The sequence below is a fragment of the Schistosoma mansoni genome, chromosome W (assembly GCF_000237925.1).
Source record: "Schistosoma mansoni strain Puerto Rico chromosome W, complete genome".
In the NCBI taxonomy this organism is placed as follows: domain Eukaryota; kingdom Metazoa; phylum Platyhelminthes; class Trematoda; order Strigeidida; family Schistosomatidae; genus Schistosoma; species Schistosoma mansoni.
This window is the reverse complement of record NC_031502.1, coordinates 28,564,658-28,583,044: the sequence shown is the minus strand read 5'-3', so window position 1 is coordinate 28,583,044 and position 18,387 is coordinate 28,564,658. Positions and strand designations below refer to the sequence as shown.

Here is an 18,387-nt window from a genome sequence, read left to right as displayed (position 1 = left end):
AGGTACATCCAGCTGACGAGTCCCAAATAGGACGAAACGCGCGTCCTGGATTCCGCTGCTAGCCACTATCCATCTCTGTTTATCAAGATATTTGTCAACTAGTGTATACTTAAAAAGCCGGCGATTTTTTCATCAACAGTACATAAATTGTCTATCAATCAGAGATATTCCCCATCAAGTTATTGTGTTGCATTTATTTTTCTGAATGAAAGTTTTGTTTCTATTAAAAGTTGAATAGTGAAATAAAGCTAAAACTGGGACAAAAGTTGACATTTAATTGTTTAATTTAAAACCGCTAAAGGTCATTTCTGTCCTTGGAGTCTTCATGCCATTAGACTTGAACACAATTGACATTATATTGCCAATAAATGTGAGTAATAGTACAAGAGATTTAGCAGATATGCATTGTTTCACCTAAAGATTACTGATTTGTGGGCGAGAATGATAACGATTGGTTGTTTTGCTGAGTCAGACATGTAGATAGTGTGACAGGTGTTATATGTGCTATATATTCACCTATCCTTATTATTATTGATTGATTGTTCCTTGTTGTTGGATTGTGTCGGATTTTGGTGTGGAAATATATTGACGTTCTAGTCAGGTTAATCTCGTGTTCTTGATCTGAGTTGTGTTGAAGTCCTGTAGAATATAAACTGGGAGGGAATCCAGTGTAGATATTCGTCTAAGGTAAATTAACGTCCCACATATGTGTAAAAAGTGAAAGGACTGTTATAACAAGAAACCCTAGCGTTATAGCTAGTATTCTACCGTTTATAACAATTACTATCTTAACAACTTAATATTATTACGTAGAAAAACCTACATTTACACATTTGATATTATACACGTAGAGAGAAGATTGAAGGAATGCATTTTTTTAAGAAATCAAATATTGAGTAAAAAAAATCACTTCCTGAAATCATTGATTAGCAATTTATTACTATGCAACACCTTTTATTGATATATATATATAACTTACTTGAAATAAATTAGTTCAGTTAAATTATGTTCTACAAATCCAGTGTGTAATTGAAACTGAGCAATCTTTACTGAACTGATCTATAACAAAATAATGTAAAAGGAACAATACAAATCCACGTATTTCAGTGACAACATACACTTTTTTCAACGAAAAAAAAGATGCAAGTTTATGATATAACAATAATAAGTCGGAACTAATATAGATATGGTAAAAGTTTAACATATAAACGAGCCTGAACAACTCTCAAAATGACTATGTAACTTGAAGTCATTATTCAGTCAATCAGCATAGATTCTGTGTATTTTACAAAATAAGTAGTGAAAGCTGTTAGTGATATTTTATAAAGTTCATTAATTTTCTATGGTTTGTTATCAATTTTGTAGAAGTATCATTATATAGAACAGCATTATTCTCAGTGGGAATTTATTCAAGCTAACGGTGAACTTTTGAATTTTTCTCATAGCCTTAAAAATTTTTAGAATATACGTTTATCTTTGCCTACAAAATCTTTATTGATCAATTTATTCAAGTTAAAGAGATGACATTGTGAGTCACTCATGATCGTCACCATATCGACGTAAACAGTTCACGCGAGTAAATTGTTATCTATTTTAGCGTTCCTATTATACTAGCCCATCAATTATAATTCAGTTAATCACTAATAAAATAATTTCTTTGAAAAATGTGCCATAATCAAAATAAATCGTGACAAAAACTGATTAATTTTTTGTAAAATTGATAAATAAAATATTGAGAGCAGTTTGTAAGTTTAGTATTGTTATTCTTACTCTACGAAGAAAAAGAAGAATTTTCCCTAAACAAATTTAAGCATTCTGAACATTAGATAGAAGACATTTCTACTGTACTTATTTATTTATTTAAACACATAAATATCGGTACAAGGAAACACCAGATAAATATGCGCCTCACAAATCTCATTTGATTTGTGTGAGGGCTGTGATACTGCCCAGGTGCCCAAACTGAAGCAGGTGGTTTTCTTAGGCGGCCACACCCCGAGCCTTTGACTTGAAAGTCTAGTCCACAGGGCAGTGGAGCATCGTAAGGAGATGCAGTCCCATGGTAGCCGGTGACCGACGATTGGTTCATACGCCATTTGTTTCTTCAGGATACTGGAGCCAATGTGCACCATTGGTTTGGAACAAGGGTTTTCCAACTCCCCTAGGTGAAATTTCCGTGTCCACCGACCCTGTTAATGCGCCGGGCATTTGCTTTTCGTCCTCTCAATTTCGTGAACAGCACCCCCGCCACGAGAAGGCAGTGAGTAGGACTTCCCTGGCAGAGGCTATATATTCGCGTAGCCATGTGAGAGCATCTGGAGAGGATAGCGGACTCTCCCCACTCTCGGCCGTACCAGGGCATTTGGGGGAATCAAATCTATTGAACTTTTAAATTTGGCACAAAACTCGAGAAACAATTTCCTCTACTCTGATTGTTTTCTTTTTCCATACTATGCTTTAACTATAATTATCTAATAACCAATAATTTACTTAAAAGCAAATCATAACAAGAAACTATTAATTTACAGAATAAATCATAAATTATATCAATATGTTAGGCAAAGTAGACAGAGTTGATAATGATTGATCCATAAGATAAAAATAATTGTCATTCTAATTAACTTGGATTGATATAGTTGGACGAGTGCATACACAAATATGAATGATATTGAATTAATCTTGTGTAACAATTTAACCTTATATTCTGATCTGGCTTTTCAATAAATGAAGCTGATTAGTTAAAAAAGATTAAAGATTTCAGTTATTCAGTTAAACAAGATTACCTTATATAATCATGAGATATAATAAAATATGTTTATATGATAATTCGATTAGTGGGTAGTTTTGATGGTCTTTTAGTTGGACAATTAACTATTGGACTGTTATCGTTCAATTGTAAGATTTTTTCAAATAAAGTTAATCTTTTGAATAGTGATGAGTGTAGAATAAATACTAAATGTTTCAATTTATTTATAAACTAGTTAGTCTCATCAGTTCATGATAAAATGTCATGAGCAATTTGGAATTTTAAGTAGGAATTTATAAATATAGAAAAATAACAGAATTTGTAATTTATGAACTTATTTGATACAGATGTGCAAAAAAAAGGCAAGTCGGTACACTTTGCTCAATCAATTATTAGTTAACAGTAAGTAAACTAACAAAATGTAATAATGATTAAAACAAAAAAAGATTTCATTACAGAACCAAATAAGTTGAATTACATGTTCAATCAGCCTAGTGTTACTAACATCAATTTGATAACAGATAGTGTTGATCAAAACAAGAATGAAAGGATATATTATGGGTTGACCAGGAGTTAGGATACCGGTTAGGTCGCTGAAGTCAACACAACTATTCCGTCCCCAAAAACTGGAAGTACTTTAGGTAGAACACTTTCTAAAGGCTAATGGTAATCAGAGCGTACTTACACATTCTATCTATCCTTTACGGTAGTTCTAACTTTCCATTCTCAACAATGCTAATGTTTGATAATGATTTTATTCATTCACAATGGAATGAGCCAGTAAGTATCAATGTAGACAATGTTAGAATCAACTGTACAACAGTGAATGCGATGAATGTGTCACAACTATTCTCTAATTTAACTTAACAAAAAAGTATTTAATATTAAATAAGTGCTAAGGTCACAAGAATAGTCATACTTTATTAGAAAGGCTAAGATCTCTTCTGAAACAACAACCGATCATGTACTTTCTATCGATTCGATTTTCCGCATGACCTTTGCCCTCTGATTGGTAGTCATTTTCCTTTAGTTCGCTAAATTGCTACATGCTCGAAGGTCATATTCTGTTAATATAGTAACAACTTTTGTACCAAATTCGTTTGAGTTGCTTGTTCTACCACAAGTGTCAAGTTAACTGCAATTCCGTCTTCTTCCTCTCTTGGCCGTCGAGGTTTGATGTATTGAGTATAATTGACTGTTGTCAGTTCCGAAGAGAACCGATAGTATTAGAGAAGCTCAGACGTTTTCGTCGCTAAATCTGTAATATCGTAAGCCGTACTGAGTCCCGATAACAAAACATAACAATAAGTTATTTATAAAATATTCTAATTTCTTCAGACTTAATGAGGTGATAATGTCTAATACATCATTCTGGATAGTATAATACAAGTAACTTCTTGATAAGATTTCTTATAAAATTTGTAAACTAAGCTAATTTGCATAAAAAGAATTCATTACTTTTGACGGGACAAATTGCATTTACTTCTTTAGAACAATAAAAATGTCTCCAGTTAAAGAGTATCATTCACTGTTAAATTTACCTCAAACCAAATCTCAGAAAATACTACCATCTCACATCTCGGCAATATGCAAACAATTTGAACACGAAATAAATATGCTGTCAAACGATGCAAACCTAATCCAAGCATTCAGAAAGTCGATTTGATCTACACGAAAGAATAGATTATTTGAAAATTGACCATTATACAACTATAAAATAGTACTTTCAAATGATATTGAAAACAATGGATGGATTATATTTCAAAGCGAATTTTCCAGTGAGTTTTAGAGTAAAACGAATAATTGCCTCAAAAGAAAAATTACGGCTGTCAGTAACTGAATTTTTCAAGTAGAAAGAATATGAAACATAGATAGCAATATTTGTGAACAAAAGGGTATGAAAGTAAATAGGATAGATATTACCTTGCCACGTCCAGCAAATGCAGATCGACAATGATAAATGATAACTGTGAGATCACCTAAAACAGTTAATCCATTCAAAAGTATTTGGATCTTTCCATCTTCAAGAACATAGGATCTATTATAAAATAAAGACAAACAAAATATGTACAATTTATTATTCTAAAAACATGTGGAAGTCGAAACTAATAAGATGTATGTTGTCAGTCTATCTGTTGCCTCAAAGGAGTTCGATCATTTGATTGTCAACCACTAATTTGCTGATTCAGACGGCCTGAAACACTAGGTATTATTACTAGGTCTCACAAAAAGTTATCTTAAATTTACTGTGTACTGAGCTAAACTAATGTGTTGACTTTATTGTTCTACACAATAGTTAAAGTATCAGCCTCTTGACGGAAATAAGTTATCGTTTTTAAAATATTGTTTAGGACGCAACAAAAGAAGAAAAGAAAGCGAGACTTATTATCTTTTTTATCGATATCAACAGATGCACAGGAATAATCGTCATTCATTTATAAATGACATCAACGTAATCAGTGAGTTGGAAATAAAATTACACTCATTAGTGTAAATGTTTGCATACATACAAAACACATAATCAGAACCTGATGGACCAGAAAGTCTAATTTACTATAGTAGTTAGAAAACAACTACAATGTTACAGCTTAAAATGCTACATTACAGTTCAATCTGAGGGGAAAAGTAGAATCACTATCCATCAAACACAGTGTGATTCTAAGTGAAGTATACAGAAATTTACTTCATCAAAGTTACATTAATTTACTACTTAATAACCTACCGTTATGGTGTATCTAATTAGTATATTCAGATGACACAGTCCTAATTAGAAAAGATACTGACAAAATGTAGCAGTTCTGTGAAAGTATTTAGAATGCATTCCCTTCTTTCTAAATGTACCACATTGCTTCGCGATCGGTTTGTGTCTTTACCTAATTTGGTCATGGGTTATGGAATAATTGATCATATTGACCATTTTCCTTGTCGTGCAGATTTCATCAGCCCCGATGGATTGATAGCTGACTTGATTTCATTCTTCGTTAAACTTGTAATATCTGCACTTCAAACAAGATGTGTCCGTCTGGCTATCAAACAATGAGTATACGATGTAGTATTTCTTTATGGTTGTAAAGTGAGGTCTATAGTAGTAAGAGCAGTAGACTGCTTGTACCCAATAAAACAAATATCTTGGAAAAATTGCTCAAGTACGGTGGAGAACCTCAATCATCCTTAATCTCATTTATTGTCACTTGCTTAACATATGTAAGATGTGATAACCTAGAAGGGTGCACAACTATGTCGATTACTATGTTGCTCATAACTAAGACGTAAAAATCCAGCCAACATTAATCGCCTCGATGTTTTCTACGCATTTCCTTTCTGTTGTTCCCCTGTTTTGAAAAAAAATAATTTATATTTCAACTTTATCAAATTTTGTTTTTAGAATGTTTGAATCTCTGTCCTGAATCAAAACATTCGTCATTTTACTTAGCTTACAATAACATTGATGATACCCACTAGATGAACCATAATAATCACAGCGGTTTTCTTAGTTTTCTACCTTTTAAACACGGTTATCGTACGAATAAAGAATTTGTATTTTATATAAAGAATATATTGATAAATACATTGATAATAATAAACACAAACTAAAGTTTTCAACAAAGTGGTCTATTAATGAAATACATTTGAATCGGTTGTTTGAATCTTCTCATTGATGTTTAGGACTATAAATGATCATTCACTTTTGGCATATGCGTATCCTCTGCGAATGGCAGTGTCCTACATACCAAAGGGAAGATTCAAACAATCGATACAAGTGAATTAAACTTCACTCCATTCCACAAGTTACTAGCTATACGGACTCAGGAGTCACTAACTATCTCTGCTTATAATTAAGATAGATATATAGATAATGATAATAATAATAATAATAACAATAATAATAATAACTACCTTAAATTATCGTAATCTGCGTAAGTTGAGTACACTTTGGTCTTCCCTTCAAATATTTCCACATACGGTCGACATCCATTTCTGAATTATTTCCAAGAAAAACAAGTACAATTTTTATAATCAAGAAAATTACTATTATTAGCATTGATTTTAGAGTTAATGTATTAAATTTTCAATCTTTAGTTCGTAATGAAACTGATACCAATTGTAAAAGTTAGTGTCCATCTGTACTCCGTTGTTCAGCGAATAACGCGTTGAAGTTCGAAGTGAAAAGAACTGAGTTCGAGTATCAATGAAAACATCAACGTAGGGATCCAGATACACGCAGATGATGAGTCGAAAATAAAACAGAAAGTGAATCATGGATTCAACTGTTAGTCATTACCTAACTTAATAAAATTTATCTAACTACTACAATAACTATTTTTTACCAAAGCCAACGAGGATTTTAAATAGATTCAGTCAAAAGTTTAGTGTATTAAGATCATTTGACTGAGTTGAAATCCATCAATCGAAAAAGTACCAATAATAATGAGTTAGAATTGACAACAATAAAACAAAGTGGTCTACATAATCCACGTTAATTAATGATTATTAAAACATAATAACGTAACAAAAAATCGTCTTATTGGAAACACCAAACTAAAAAAAAACCCAATTATTCCTGATCTAGTACATGAAAGTGGTAACAGAAAACAGGTACAAACTCATTGACAGTTCAACACCAACTACAATACACTTAGGATATATATATATATATGTCGTTCACTGACAATCAACACGAAAGCAATTAAAGACGCACATAATTTAACATGAACGAATGAACAGAGTACTTACTTGGATTTATTAAATGTCGGTACCGGTGCAATTATCAAACTGATAAGATTCAATGGAAAATGATGAGGTGTAAATGCACGATTATGACTTAACTGAGCTACATAGTTAATATATCTGCATGAATAAGTAGAAAAAGATAAAAACAAAACCGATCAGAGTTAATTCAATTGATTTAGTTACATACGTTCATTAAATAAAGCAATCAAATCAGACAATGAGTGGCATAAAATAAATATCCATGGAAATGAAGGGAATAATTTAAACATGATGTGTCATTTAGATTGAATAGTAGCTTTAAAATAAACACTCACTAGAAAGACCTTTTTAACCGATAGTTTTTTTGTAGAGATTCGTTTAGTTCGAAGGTAGTTTCCGTTATCACATAAACAAACAAGTGTATGTATGATTAAGACGTCATGTACTCTGATGGAACTGCCATTGGTCACTGCTTTGTCAGCTAGTGTGTTAGTCTATGATTACCATAAATAATCTTTTTTAAAAAAGCCAAATTGATTAGTCATTTGACTTCCAAACAATTCCCATCAAAAAATACCATCATTCTTATCAAGTCAGTGAAATTGGGAAAGTGGACAGATGTCTATCGTGTATCAAGAACATGTCCGTAACGAGGATGTTTAGCAATTTGTATGCGGGTACATTGACGATAAATCACTTGGTGTCGCAATCTTGAAGCACTGGCTTCGGTGAAATGAAGATGTGCTACAAACATCGTCCCAGCAACTTTCACAACGTACTTTATTTGCCAGAGCTGAGACTGGTTGAAAAATATAACTTCATAAGAATTAAATCTCGAATGATCATGTAGTGAATATAATTAGAATACATCAAAGTTTCTAACTAATTGTCTCAAACTAAAATGAAACCTCTTTGAATCCACGGGTGGGAAATTGTAAATAAATATATGATTTAACATTATAAATGCTGTTATTCTAAATTTGTTGAAAGTTATTCGAATCCATAGATTCCAATTATTATTCTTGTTTATAATAGTTTAAAATTGATGGGTTTTTATCCCAGATTTTGATTATTTAGTTTATTACTTTGTATGTTTGTCATTAAGCTAATCGACTGACAGTATTGAGTTAATTAATCACACTCATTTCCTTTTTATTACATGAAATCCTGAAATAACAAGAAATATAGTTACTTTGATTATAATTCATTAGATCTTAGAAATTCTAAGATAAGATAGTTAATAACAATTTAACGTGTAACATATACAGAAAACACTATTATTACAGGAACAAAGATTAGAAAGAATAGTTTATACCTAATTTGTGATGCATTCAAACCAGGATTGCCACGTTTCGATGCAAACAATTGAATTGCAGGTGATGCGTTATCAAATACCCGACAAAAGCATAATAAGGAACATGCTAATACAGCGGATAATGTTTTACCATCAGTACAATGTATAACACAAATATTATTCGACTTTTGAGCTAACCATAACCTTGCATTCAAGCATAATTCAATTAATGATTTTAGCGTAGGAGCACGGTGTGCTTCGAAACCACGATGTGATACTCTACCATGAAACCAATGATCTGAACGATATGGACGATTACTAAGATTATACACGGCATAAGCATCTTGAAAACGTGTATCTAGCATATTTTGCATCTCTTCAATAGAATTCACGTTAGCAAGCACTTCAAATCCACTTTCAATGGGGAAAGATGTAACTAAAGCATAAAGAACAATATCTATTTTAGTAAATTTGTACAAAGAAAATTAATTAAATTGAAAAGCAAAAACGCATATTTTTACAAACATTGCCATCGGGTTGAGGAAATTGTTAAATCTCATTAATATTATGAACCGAACTCATTTAGACCACCATTGGAACCCTGGTAGTGTAAAGAACTGTTTGGTTTTACTATTAGATTCTCCAGCAGTACGTATCCATGACTGTACCATCAGAAATCAACCCCAGGAACTTTGTACTCACACGCGAACGCCTAGTCTCCAAACCACTAAGTCAGAATCTAATGGTATAAAAGTCTAGTTTCAATCAACCAGTGAAATAGCACGATCATCTTTCATTGTCTTCGGTGGATATCTTCCTCACACCCGAAACGGTTGTTGAACTTAACTGGTTACGGCTCTTTACTGTTGAGGAAGTGGCCGTTCAGTGCTTCCAGGTTATTAATAGATGTTTAACTTAGATCACTTCGTGATTTCAATTTTATATATTATAAACATTTGATCATATTCATTATATAAAGATCATCAGTGAGTAATCTTCGTGTGCTTAGACTAAGGTAGGTCGATTAGGTAAATATTTATTACTTGGTATCGCATTGACAACTATAACCTATAGGTAAATTATGAGTTTTATAATCTGTAGAGGCTAATTTTCTCTATATCGGACTCCAATAAATAATATCCCGTTAACTGAGTATTTACACTGGCCGAATCTCCTATTCGAATTATGAATTTACTGGAGATTATTCAAAAGCGAGAACATCAGTTGTAGAGATAGTTTATTGTTAATGATTAGTAAAAATCTGCAATCTGCCCCCAAATGCCCTGGTACGGCCGAGAGTGGGAAGAGTCCGCTCTCCCTCTCGAAATGCTCTCACATGGCCACGCGAATATATAGCCTCTGTCAGGGAAGTCCTACTCACTGCCCTCTCGTGGCGAGGGTATTGTTTACGAAATTGAGAGGACGAAAAGCAAATGTCCAGCACTTTAACCGAGCTGGTGGACACGGTGAGTCCACCTAGGGGAGTTTGAAAACCCTGATTCCAAACAAATGGTGCACATGGGCTACAGTATCCTGAGGGAACAAACGGCGTATGAACCACATGTTGGTCAACGGCTACCATGGGACTGCATCTCCTTACGATGCTCCACTGCCTTGTGGACTAGACCTTCAGGTCAAAGGCTCGGGGTGTGGCCGCCTAAGAAAACCACCTGCTTCAGTTTGGGCACCTGGGCAGTATCACAGCCCTCACACAAATCAAATGAGATTTGTGAGGCGCATATTTATCTGGTGTTTCCTTGTACCGATATTTATGTGTTTAAATAAATAAATAAAATAAATAAAAATCCGCAAGCGCGCAGACAGCAAACACACAGGGAAACCGATGAGAAAGTGTATGTGAGTATTAAAAAATCCATATATAGTTATGAGTGTTAATCGATTGTGGATAAATTATTGATTCTCTGTGTTTACAACCAATGAGAGGATAGATTAAGATTGCTGTAGTGGCATGCGCTCAATCAGACTCACATTTAAGCTTACATAGGGAGTCAAAAATCTAAATTACAGCAAGTAGACAAATAAAATAGTTAAATGGGTTTATGACAAATCAATAGGGTAGGAAGTAAAACTGTGAGTATCATTCAATTGAAATGATGATTTAAGAGCAATAACCAAGATATCTAGGTAGAATTCAGTTAAATATATTGTTCTTAACTTACTTTGTAGGGAGGAAAGCTTTGGACATCCACGATTTTGTGAGTACAAAACAATTTATTAGGTCCCGCTCTTTAATATGGTCGTAATTTGAGTTTTTATTTTATTTACTTAATTGTTCCTTCTCTTTTCATTGTTCATTTCCGAGTTTGTAAAGATGATTCTCATTTATCTTATTTTTCTATCATTATTATAACACTGTTTCTACACGGATATCTTAGTTATCATTCATCTCAACGATACTAACAGATACATTTTCCATCTGGTTGTGTATTTATCATGTTTCAATAGCAATTTGTTTATTTAAAAAGATGTAGTCAGTCAAGTTTCAAACAACAGCTAATCAAATTCAAACGGACACACAATTACTTATAAGATATGTAAACATACAATTACACAGCCTTGAAAATGAACTCGTTGAAAAGGATTCATTTGCCGAATAAACTGTTCTATGATTAAATGGGTATATTTGAGTCATAGGGCGATTTTTAAGATTAGATTTTCCATCACACGATATTTGAAAACAAACAGAGGGATAACAAGAATCATTCATGCGAATCTAATGATCCTTAACTCGGACCATTAAATAAGCGAAATTCCTGAAATTGTATTAAACGCAGGTGTCGAAGTATCACAAACCATAGTTTCTAATTATTTTAGACTATTTTAGACAGTCCTGAGAAGAGAAATAGACTAATCGTTTACAACCTGATCACCTTATCAACCATACTTTTTTAACGGTCGGGCAAAGTAGGCTATGTTGAAACGAAGAAGAGATGGGATTCCGAATCAAACGATTACAGCGTTTTTGACACCTTATCGAATTATGGCTTATTCTGTCGTTTCGGAACTCAACCTGCAGCTCTTCTACACTTACTGTCGGTTCAAAGCCCGGGTAAAGGAGGATGGTAGGGCATAAGGACGGCAAACCATCCCGCAGAAAAAAACATTGCTAAAAGCAGCTAAACAGGATAAACAATTTAAAACATCTAAACTCTGCCTCCGAGTTGAAGGAAGAATTATAACGCCTCAGGATGAAAGCCGAGATTCTTCGGAAGTCACGAAGCTGATAACCCTTTTAACAACCAGAGCAAAAATTTATATAGGTACATGGAATGTTCGGATAATGTGGGAGACTGGAACGCCCAGTCAAATAACTACGGAAATAAGGAGATACAAATTGGCAGTACTTGGGATCAGCGAAACCCATTGGACCCAGGATGGACAGCAAAGGCTATATACAAGAGAGAGAAATGCTTCACACACTCTGATGCTGTCCAAAGAAGCACAAAATGAGCTAATTGGGTACGAATCTCATGGGTAAGGATCATCAAAGCATCATTCAAAACAAAGGAGGGAATCAAAATGAATGTTATCCAATGTAATGCACGCACCAATGATAGCAATGATGACATTAAAGATCAGTTCTACTTGAGGCTGCAATCAATCATAGCTACGTGCCCAGAATAGGACCTGATTATCAACACAGCCCTCCTTCCAGATACTGACAAACTCAACGGATTCAAGATATATATATATATATATAGTTGCTTCTATACCTAACCCTAGCCTCGAAAGCAAAGGTTTTTCCACCTTTCCCACCCTTGACTTCCATCTAAGATTCAAGTCTACTAGATTCTATGATACCAATTAGTAGTTAAAAGTCAATATCAAGCGTTCATGTACCAGACATATGAAAAACGAAATTAAATGTTATCTCCCTAAATTTTATGGCAATGACATACATGACAAAATTATAATCACATAAGCTACACAATTCACTTTCAATTAAGTAGACTTAAGTTGGAGTAGTGGATCAGTTATTTGAAAACCAGTCATTCGATAACTGAGTAAATATCAAGGTCCCGCTCCAACTATTTCAATTTAGGTACTCAAGCAGTATCTTAGTCTTCGGACAATGATTCTAAATGAAAATCTATTGCACCTTAACTGCTCTTGATCACTGGCATTTACACTATAATAACCAAAGTGAGAAAATGTGCAGTAAATTTCAAGTTCATTCTTGCTGAAAAATGGTGTTAGAAAACAATTGAAAATTAGATTCGTACTAGGTATGTATTTGACTGTAACCAGAAAAATACAATCACAGCATCACTGGAGAAAGAAAACACCATTGAGAATTCATAATAAACATGAATCCAAACTTAATTATTGACGGTATCAGATGTCTGGCAGCGAGCTATTCTTTACTTTACCAACAGGGATCTTATGTGAGTGAGGGATTATACAACACACTGAAGGTGGTGGGTAGATGGATACAAATTTTATGAAACGCTGCACTTTTGTATGTAAACCTGATCGTGGATGCTGTTAAGACTACATAAACGTGAACAAATTCGCAATAGTTAGCAACAACAATGAGAAGGTTAAGTATGAACCTTATAGAACCCTCCATAAAATATTAACACTAATACATTACAGTGAGTAGGATAATAAACGATTACTAACCTGCTATACGTGAAGTGATAAACTGGAAATCAAGCTCTGTATTCAACGTGCTGAAAGATAAATGTACAAAAGTAGGGGGATGCTTTGATAGAACAATATATATAAAATGCTTTTATTATAACCTAACAGTATAAATAACAGTATAAATTAATAAATAATTAATAAATAAGAGACATTATTACTAAACACAAAAGTTGAGTAAATTATTAAATGTCAGTTGTAAAAATATTAATAAAAAAACAGTTTATAGGCAACGTTACCACCTACAAACTGAAAAAAACAGAAGTTTGACTTATTGACTGATAGGCCGACGTAATGTTAATCTGAGTCTAAAAGGTCGGGTATATAAATCAGTAAAAATAGGTCTATTCTAACCTCCGCTAAGTTTAGTATGTTTAGTGGCTCTCTCTATGCTTGATCACCAGTCTCCAAGGGATTGTTCAAATCAGATGATAACACCGTGTAAGTCATACCTAAATCGGGGTACTGTGTGTTGGAGCATAGTGATATTATTCTAACTGATGAAATTGTTTTAAAACACCAGCTTTGGGTACGTTTTACCCATGTAACTTCAGTAAATTTTACATTACGCACTGTCCTGATCTTAAAACTGGATGGAAAAAAGAGGAAAGTCAGTTGATGGCACTGTGGAACGTCAGTAAGACAGCAACAACGTAGAACTTCGTACGTGCATACATCTGTTCAAGCTGCCATACCACATTAGCACAGAGATACAACTGTCGATTCTAATCCCATAGTGGTAGAGGTAGTAAATGTATAAGCAGTAATCAGAAAGGTTGGGGTTTGAAGATGTTATTGAAAGAGTATAATCCAGAGAAATAAATTTGGAAAGAGAAAAAAGATAGGGACATGAAGAATTCAGAAAATTAGAATTTGAGAGAACACAAAGAGTGGATGCACCTTCACCATTGCAAACGATTTTGAGCCATGTCTTTCAAAGTCTCTAACCATCGGTTGTTATCATCTCGCGAATCCCAACCAGGTAGTCTACACCTACCAATATGGCTTAGTCCACTTGTCAGTGACTTCATGGATTTGCGCCACGTTTCGGTCTAGCCGCCCATAGCTTTCTTCCAACCTACTCCTACACCATGAAACATTGCACGTTGGGGCAGTCGGTGGTTGGGCATACGTAACACGTGTCCCAGCCATCTCAACTGATGAAGTTTCACTACTTCATCAATCGATTTGCCATCCTTACCTAGTACCTGTTTCCTAACAACTACATTACTTACTCGGTGGTCCCAGGATATACGAGCAATGCGTCGAAGACACCTATGATCGAACACTAGTAGCCTACGAATATCCTCTACTCTTATCGGCCATGTTTCACTGCCATAAAGTAGGACGGAACGAACTGCTGCGCAGTAAACCCGTACTTTGGTTGCTGGACGGCTACCTCGCCTACGCCATAAATGACGCAAGTTGGTGAAAGCTAGACGAGCCTTCTGTATCCGTGCTGAGATTTCGTCACACACTAGACCACAAGGGCTGATGAGACTCCCAAGATAAGTGAAGCTGTCAACACGCTCAACTACTTCACTCCCTATCATTAGTTCAGGTGCCGATGAAACCCAATCCTGAAGTAACATTTTGCATTTCGAGGGGGAGAACCGCACCCCGAACATGCTTGCAGTGTTGCTTACGGCGATCATAAAACTCTGCATATTGTCAGCGTCTTCACCAAATAGAACTATGTCATCAGCATATTCTAAGTCAACAAGTGAGCCTCCCGGTAAAAGTTCCACTCCTGGAGGTTTAGCTGATGAAAGTGTTATCTCTAAAAGTATGTCAACGACAAAGTTAAACAAGAATGGAGAGAGTGGACAGCCCAGACAAACACTACCGTGGAACGAATGATAGTTGTATAAAACTAGGATACAAGTATTCAAAACTATTGTTTAAACAATAAGATCACTCGTATTACCAACATGAATGAATATTAACTGATCAAAAGTGATAACTTACCTTATGTACGTGAAATTTTTAAAGTCTATAATTGCAGTTTACTTTTTTGAAGGCTGTTTAGTTAACCCAGAAAAAAGCATATTAATTATTACTAACATTATTGATTAAAGTATTTCCTAGTTATTGCCAACAGATGAGTTTAATAACATGGATTTGCCTGTCTGAATGTTTATCAGTAACTGGTGAAACCCAGTAATCAAAACTAACTACGCATACTTAAAGCTTTGAAAAATATTGTAGTGAACAAGAATACAAGTGGAGGAAAATCGAATGTATTTAAACACGAAATTACAGAACATCCTAGTAAAATATGAGAATCATATAGTGAATACTTAATTTGAAAAATGTCAATCAATTGTCTCAAACTTGACTCTTCAATTAAATGGATTAAATGGATATCAACATATGTTATAAATGTACCTTAGAGATTTAATGATAACAACTGATAAGAAATCGATATTCTCGCTTCTCTACCCCCTTTCCCAAATGCAGAAAAAAGATAAACAACAAGTATTATATGATAATAATGAACACAGTTTAAGACTATTAAAAGAAATCAGTCAAATACTGATCGATAAATATTGCAATAATATGACATAATCAACTGATAATTCTTTACATACAATATGGAATTGATATCAGAAAATAATACAATTAATTAATACAATACATTTTAATCGTTTAAAGATTCTCAATACCTTTAATTTCATTAGTCAAATAATATGATTAAATGAAAAATAATAGTGAATTTTTGGCAGATTACCTATCATATTCCAATGAAATTAAGACTTAACTATGATATTTAATTATTGCCTATTATTATTATTATTATTGTTGGAGTAATTTTATCAACATGAATATGAAATATTATGATTTGGGTAGGAATGAAACAAAATAATAATAATAACAAATAGAACTCACGTAGAAACAGTTCCAATAACTTTAGTTGATGCATCTCGTATATTACGAATTAAATTGCCAGCGCCTCCTTTAATCATACCAAGCATATTACTCATAGATTGATTGGATAATTGTTGATTACTTGAAATTTGATTAACTGTAGATGATTGAGTTGTTATGACTACTGTTGATGATGATGATGATGACGATGATGATGTTGGTGGATTAAAACTAACTGTTGGATTTAATTTCTGTTGTGAGAGCATTGTTATAGGATTAGGTCTAGATGGTTTATTAGATGACAGTTGTGGATTTGCAACAACATTATTTTCTGAATGCATTGATCCCGGATGATATTCATTAGCTTTAGAATCATTACGATCTATAAAGTAAGAGGAATGAGTAAATTTTCGATATTTTAAAGTCTTTTAAATTTGATGTGAATAATTCGATCAGTTTTTTTTGTTTAAAAACACTATTATTTTAAAATGTTCTGCGAAATGTACTGTTTAAAATACTTCTTTACAAATTATCCTAACAAGTTCCAAATTCCGGTAGTTAATTGTATGATTTTATCTGATTTGTTCTTTTCCATTCTGTCAGACAGAAGTCAGACGAAAATTAATAACCTTTTGACTCAGTATCCTAACCAGTGACTCATATTCAGATTCCTATGTAGTCTCAGCTGTCCAGTCATTACAATCTCTTATCATAAGTGCTCGTAGAAGTCACCTCATAATGATAAGAAAATTCTGATTGTTTATTTGAAACAACAGTAAAACTGTCTTATCTGTACATTGATTTAGCATTTCCGTAATTCTTAATTAAGGTAAGTCAACATTCTAAGCCAGATTAAGTGACCAGGATATGTATCAATTTTGGTAAATTGGGTGTTATGAAGTTAAGGTATTTAATATTGCTCCAGATACTTATTTCTAATAAACTGAATTAGACAACGATATGTCTTATCCACTTATATCTACATTGATATTTACCGTTTGACTATTCTCTGCAACAACCTGTTTCAATTCAATAAGTTTTGTAGATAGTTGCTGTAAAACTGAGTACATAAATGTTTACTTGGGAAATAAGCTATATACTATCATCAAGTGTAAAGTATGATTACAGAATAATCAAGTAAATCAATTTGTTTACAGCTGATTGATTACTCAGTAGTGATAGATATCATGTTTGTCTAGTCTTGTTGTGCTGATCAAATTCTGTTGATCAATCTAGAATGTAGGTACTAGTTCGAGGGAATCGATATCACATTCACTGTGTTAAGATATCAGGTGGTTGTAAGTAGTCAACAGGAAATCATCATCCTAGGTTTTCTCTAGTTGGCACTCGTCAGTAAGTTGTTTCTGAAATCATGAAGCTGACATGGGTTCGAGTCCTACATAGGATACCTTGATAACGTGTGCCAACTAGCATGAATGCTAGGTTCAAGATTTTCCGGCGATTACTACTAACCACTTCACATATCACTCTATTTTCTAGAGATCTATTGTTTTGTGTTGATTATATATTGCAAATGTCTCTTCCCCCATGAGCTTAGATAATTGCTTTATATTAGATAAGGCATTGCTTTTAGCAGACGGTGGAGCAGCGACTTAGTGGTCATAAAGCACACAGGCTTTAACCACTGAGTTTACTGCACGCTCAAATCCCGTTTTTATTTAAGTAATAGGGTAGGATATCATCACCACTCGCACCTAAAAGGTAGCTCAAAATAAAAGAACAATGCACAAGTCTGTATATGATTATTAAATTATGGACAATGTAATTTATTTCCTAACAAGTTCTTTAACTATAAATTGTCATTGAAAGCATTCAAAAGTTGTTTTAGCTGATTTAAACAATTACTTACTGATTGGTTGGCTTGTGAAAGTAGCAGAAACGTTTACATTACGTCTTTTGGCAACTTCTTCCAACAGAGGAATAGAACCACTTACTTGAACTTCTCTCATAGACGCTAATTCAGATAACTCACCAAGAATTTCGTTTATGTTAGGACGTTGAGATGGATTTATGAGGAGTAATTGTCCTGAGAGAAAAAATTGGATAACATTCAGTTTGACTAGATTATTTATGATAATAATAA

The 18,387-nt window shown here is 33.6% G+C and overlaps 1 protein-coding gene across 1 annotated transcript in view; it reads right to left on the bottom strand.

Annotated features, from left to right (window-relative positions):
* The window catches only part of Smp_047190 (serine/threonine kinase), a gene marked incomplete at both ends in the record, with an annotated part of 41,601 nt that overhangs the window by 10,531 nt on the left and 12,683 nt on the right, over positions 1 to 18,387 (bottom strand). The window contains 8 exons of the mRNA XM_018789246.1: positions 980 to 1,059; positions 4,670 to 4,784; positions 6,644 to 6,724; positions 7,481 to 7,594; positions 8,772 to 9,186; positions 13,395 to 13,444; positions 16,305 to 16,665; positions 18,154 to 18,330. Of these exons, the coding sequence (XP_018654708.1) occupies positions 980 to 1,059; positions 4,670 to 4,784; positions 6,644 to 6,724; positions 7,481 to 7,594; positions 8,772 to 9,186; positions 13,395 to 13,444; positions 16,305 to 16,665; positions 18,154 to 18,330 (1,393 nt within the window). The remainder of the gene's footprint in view (positions 1 to 979; positions 1,060 to 4,669; positions 4,785 to 6,643; positions 6,725 to 7,480; positions 7,595 to 8,771; positions 9,187 to 13,394; positions 13,445 to 16,304; positions 16,666 to 18,153; positions 18,331 to 18,387) is intronic.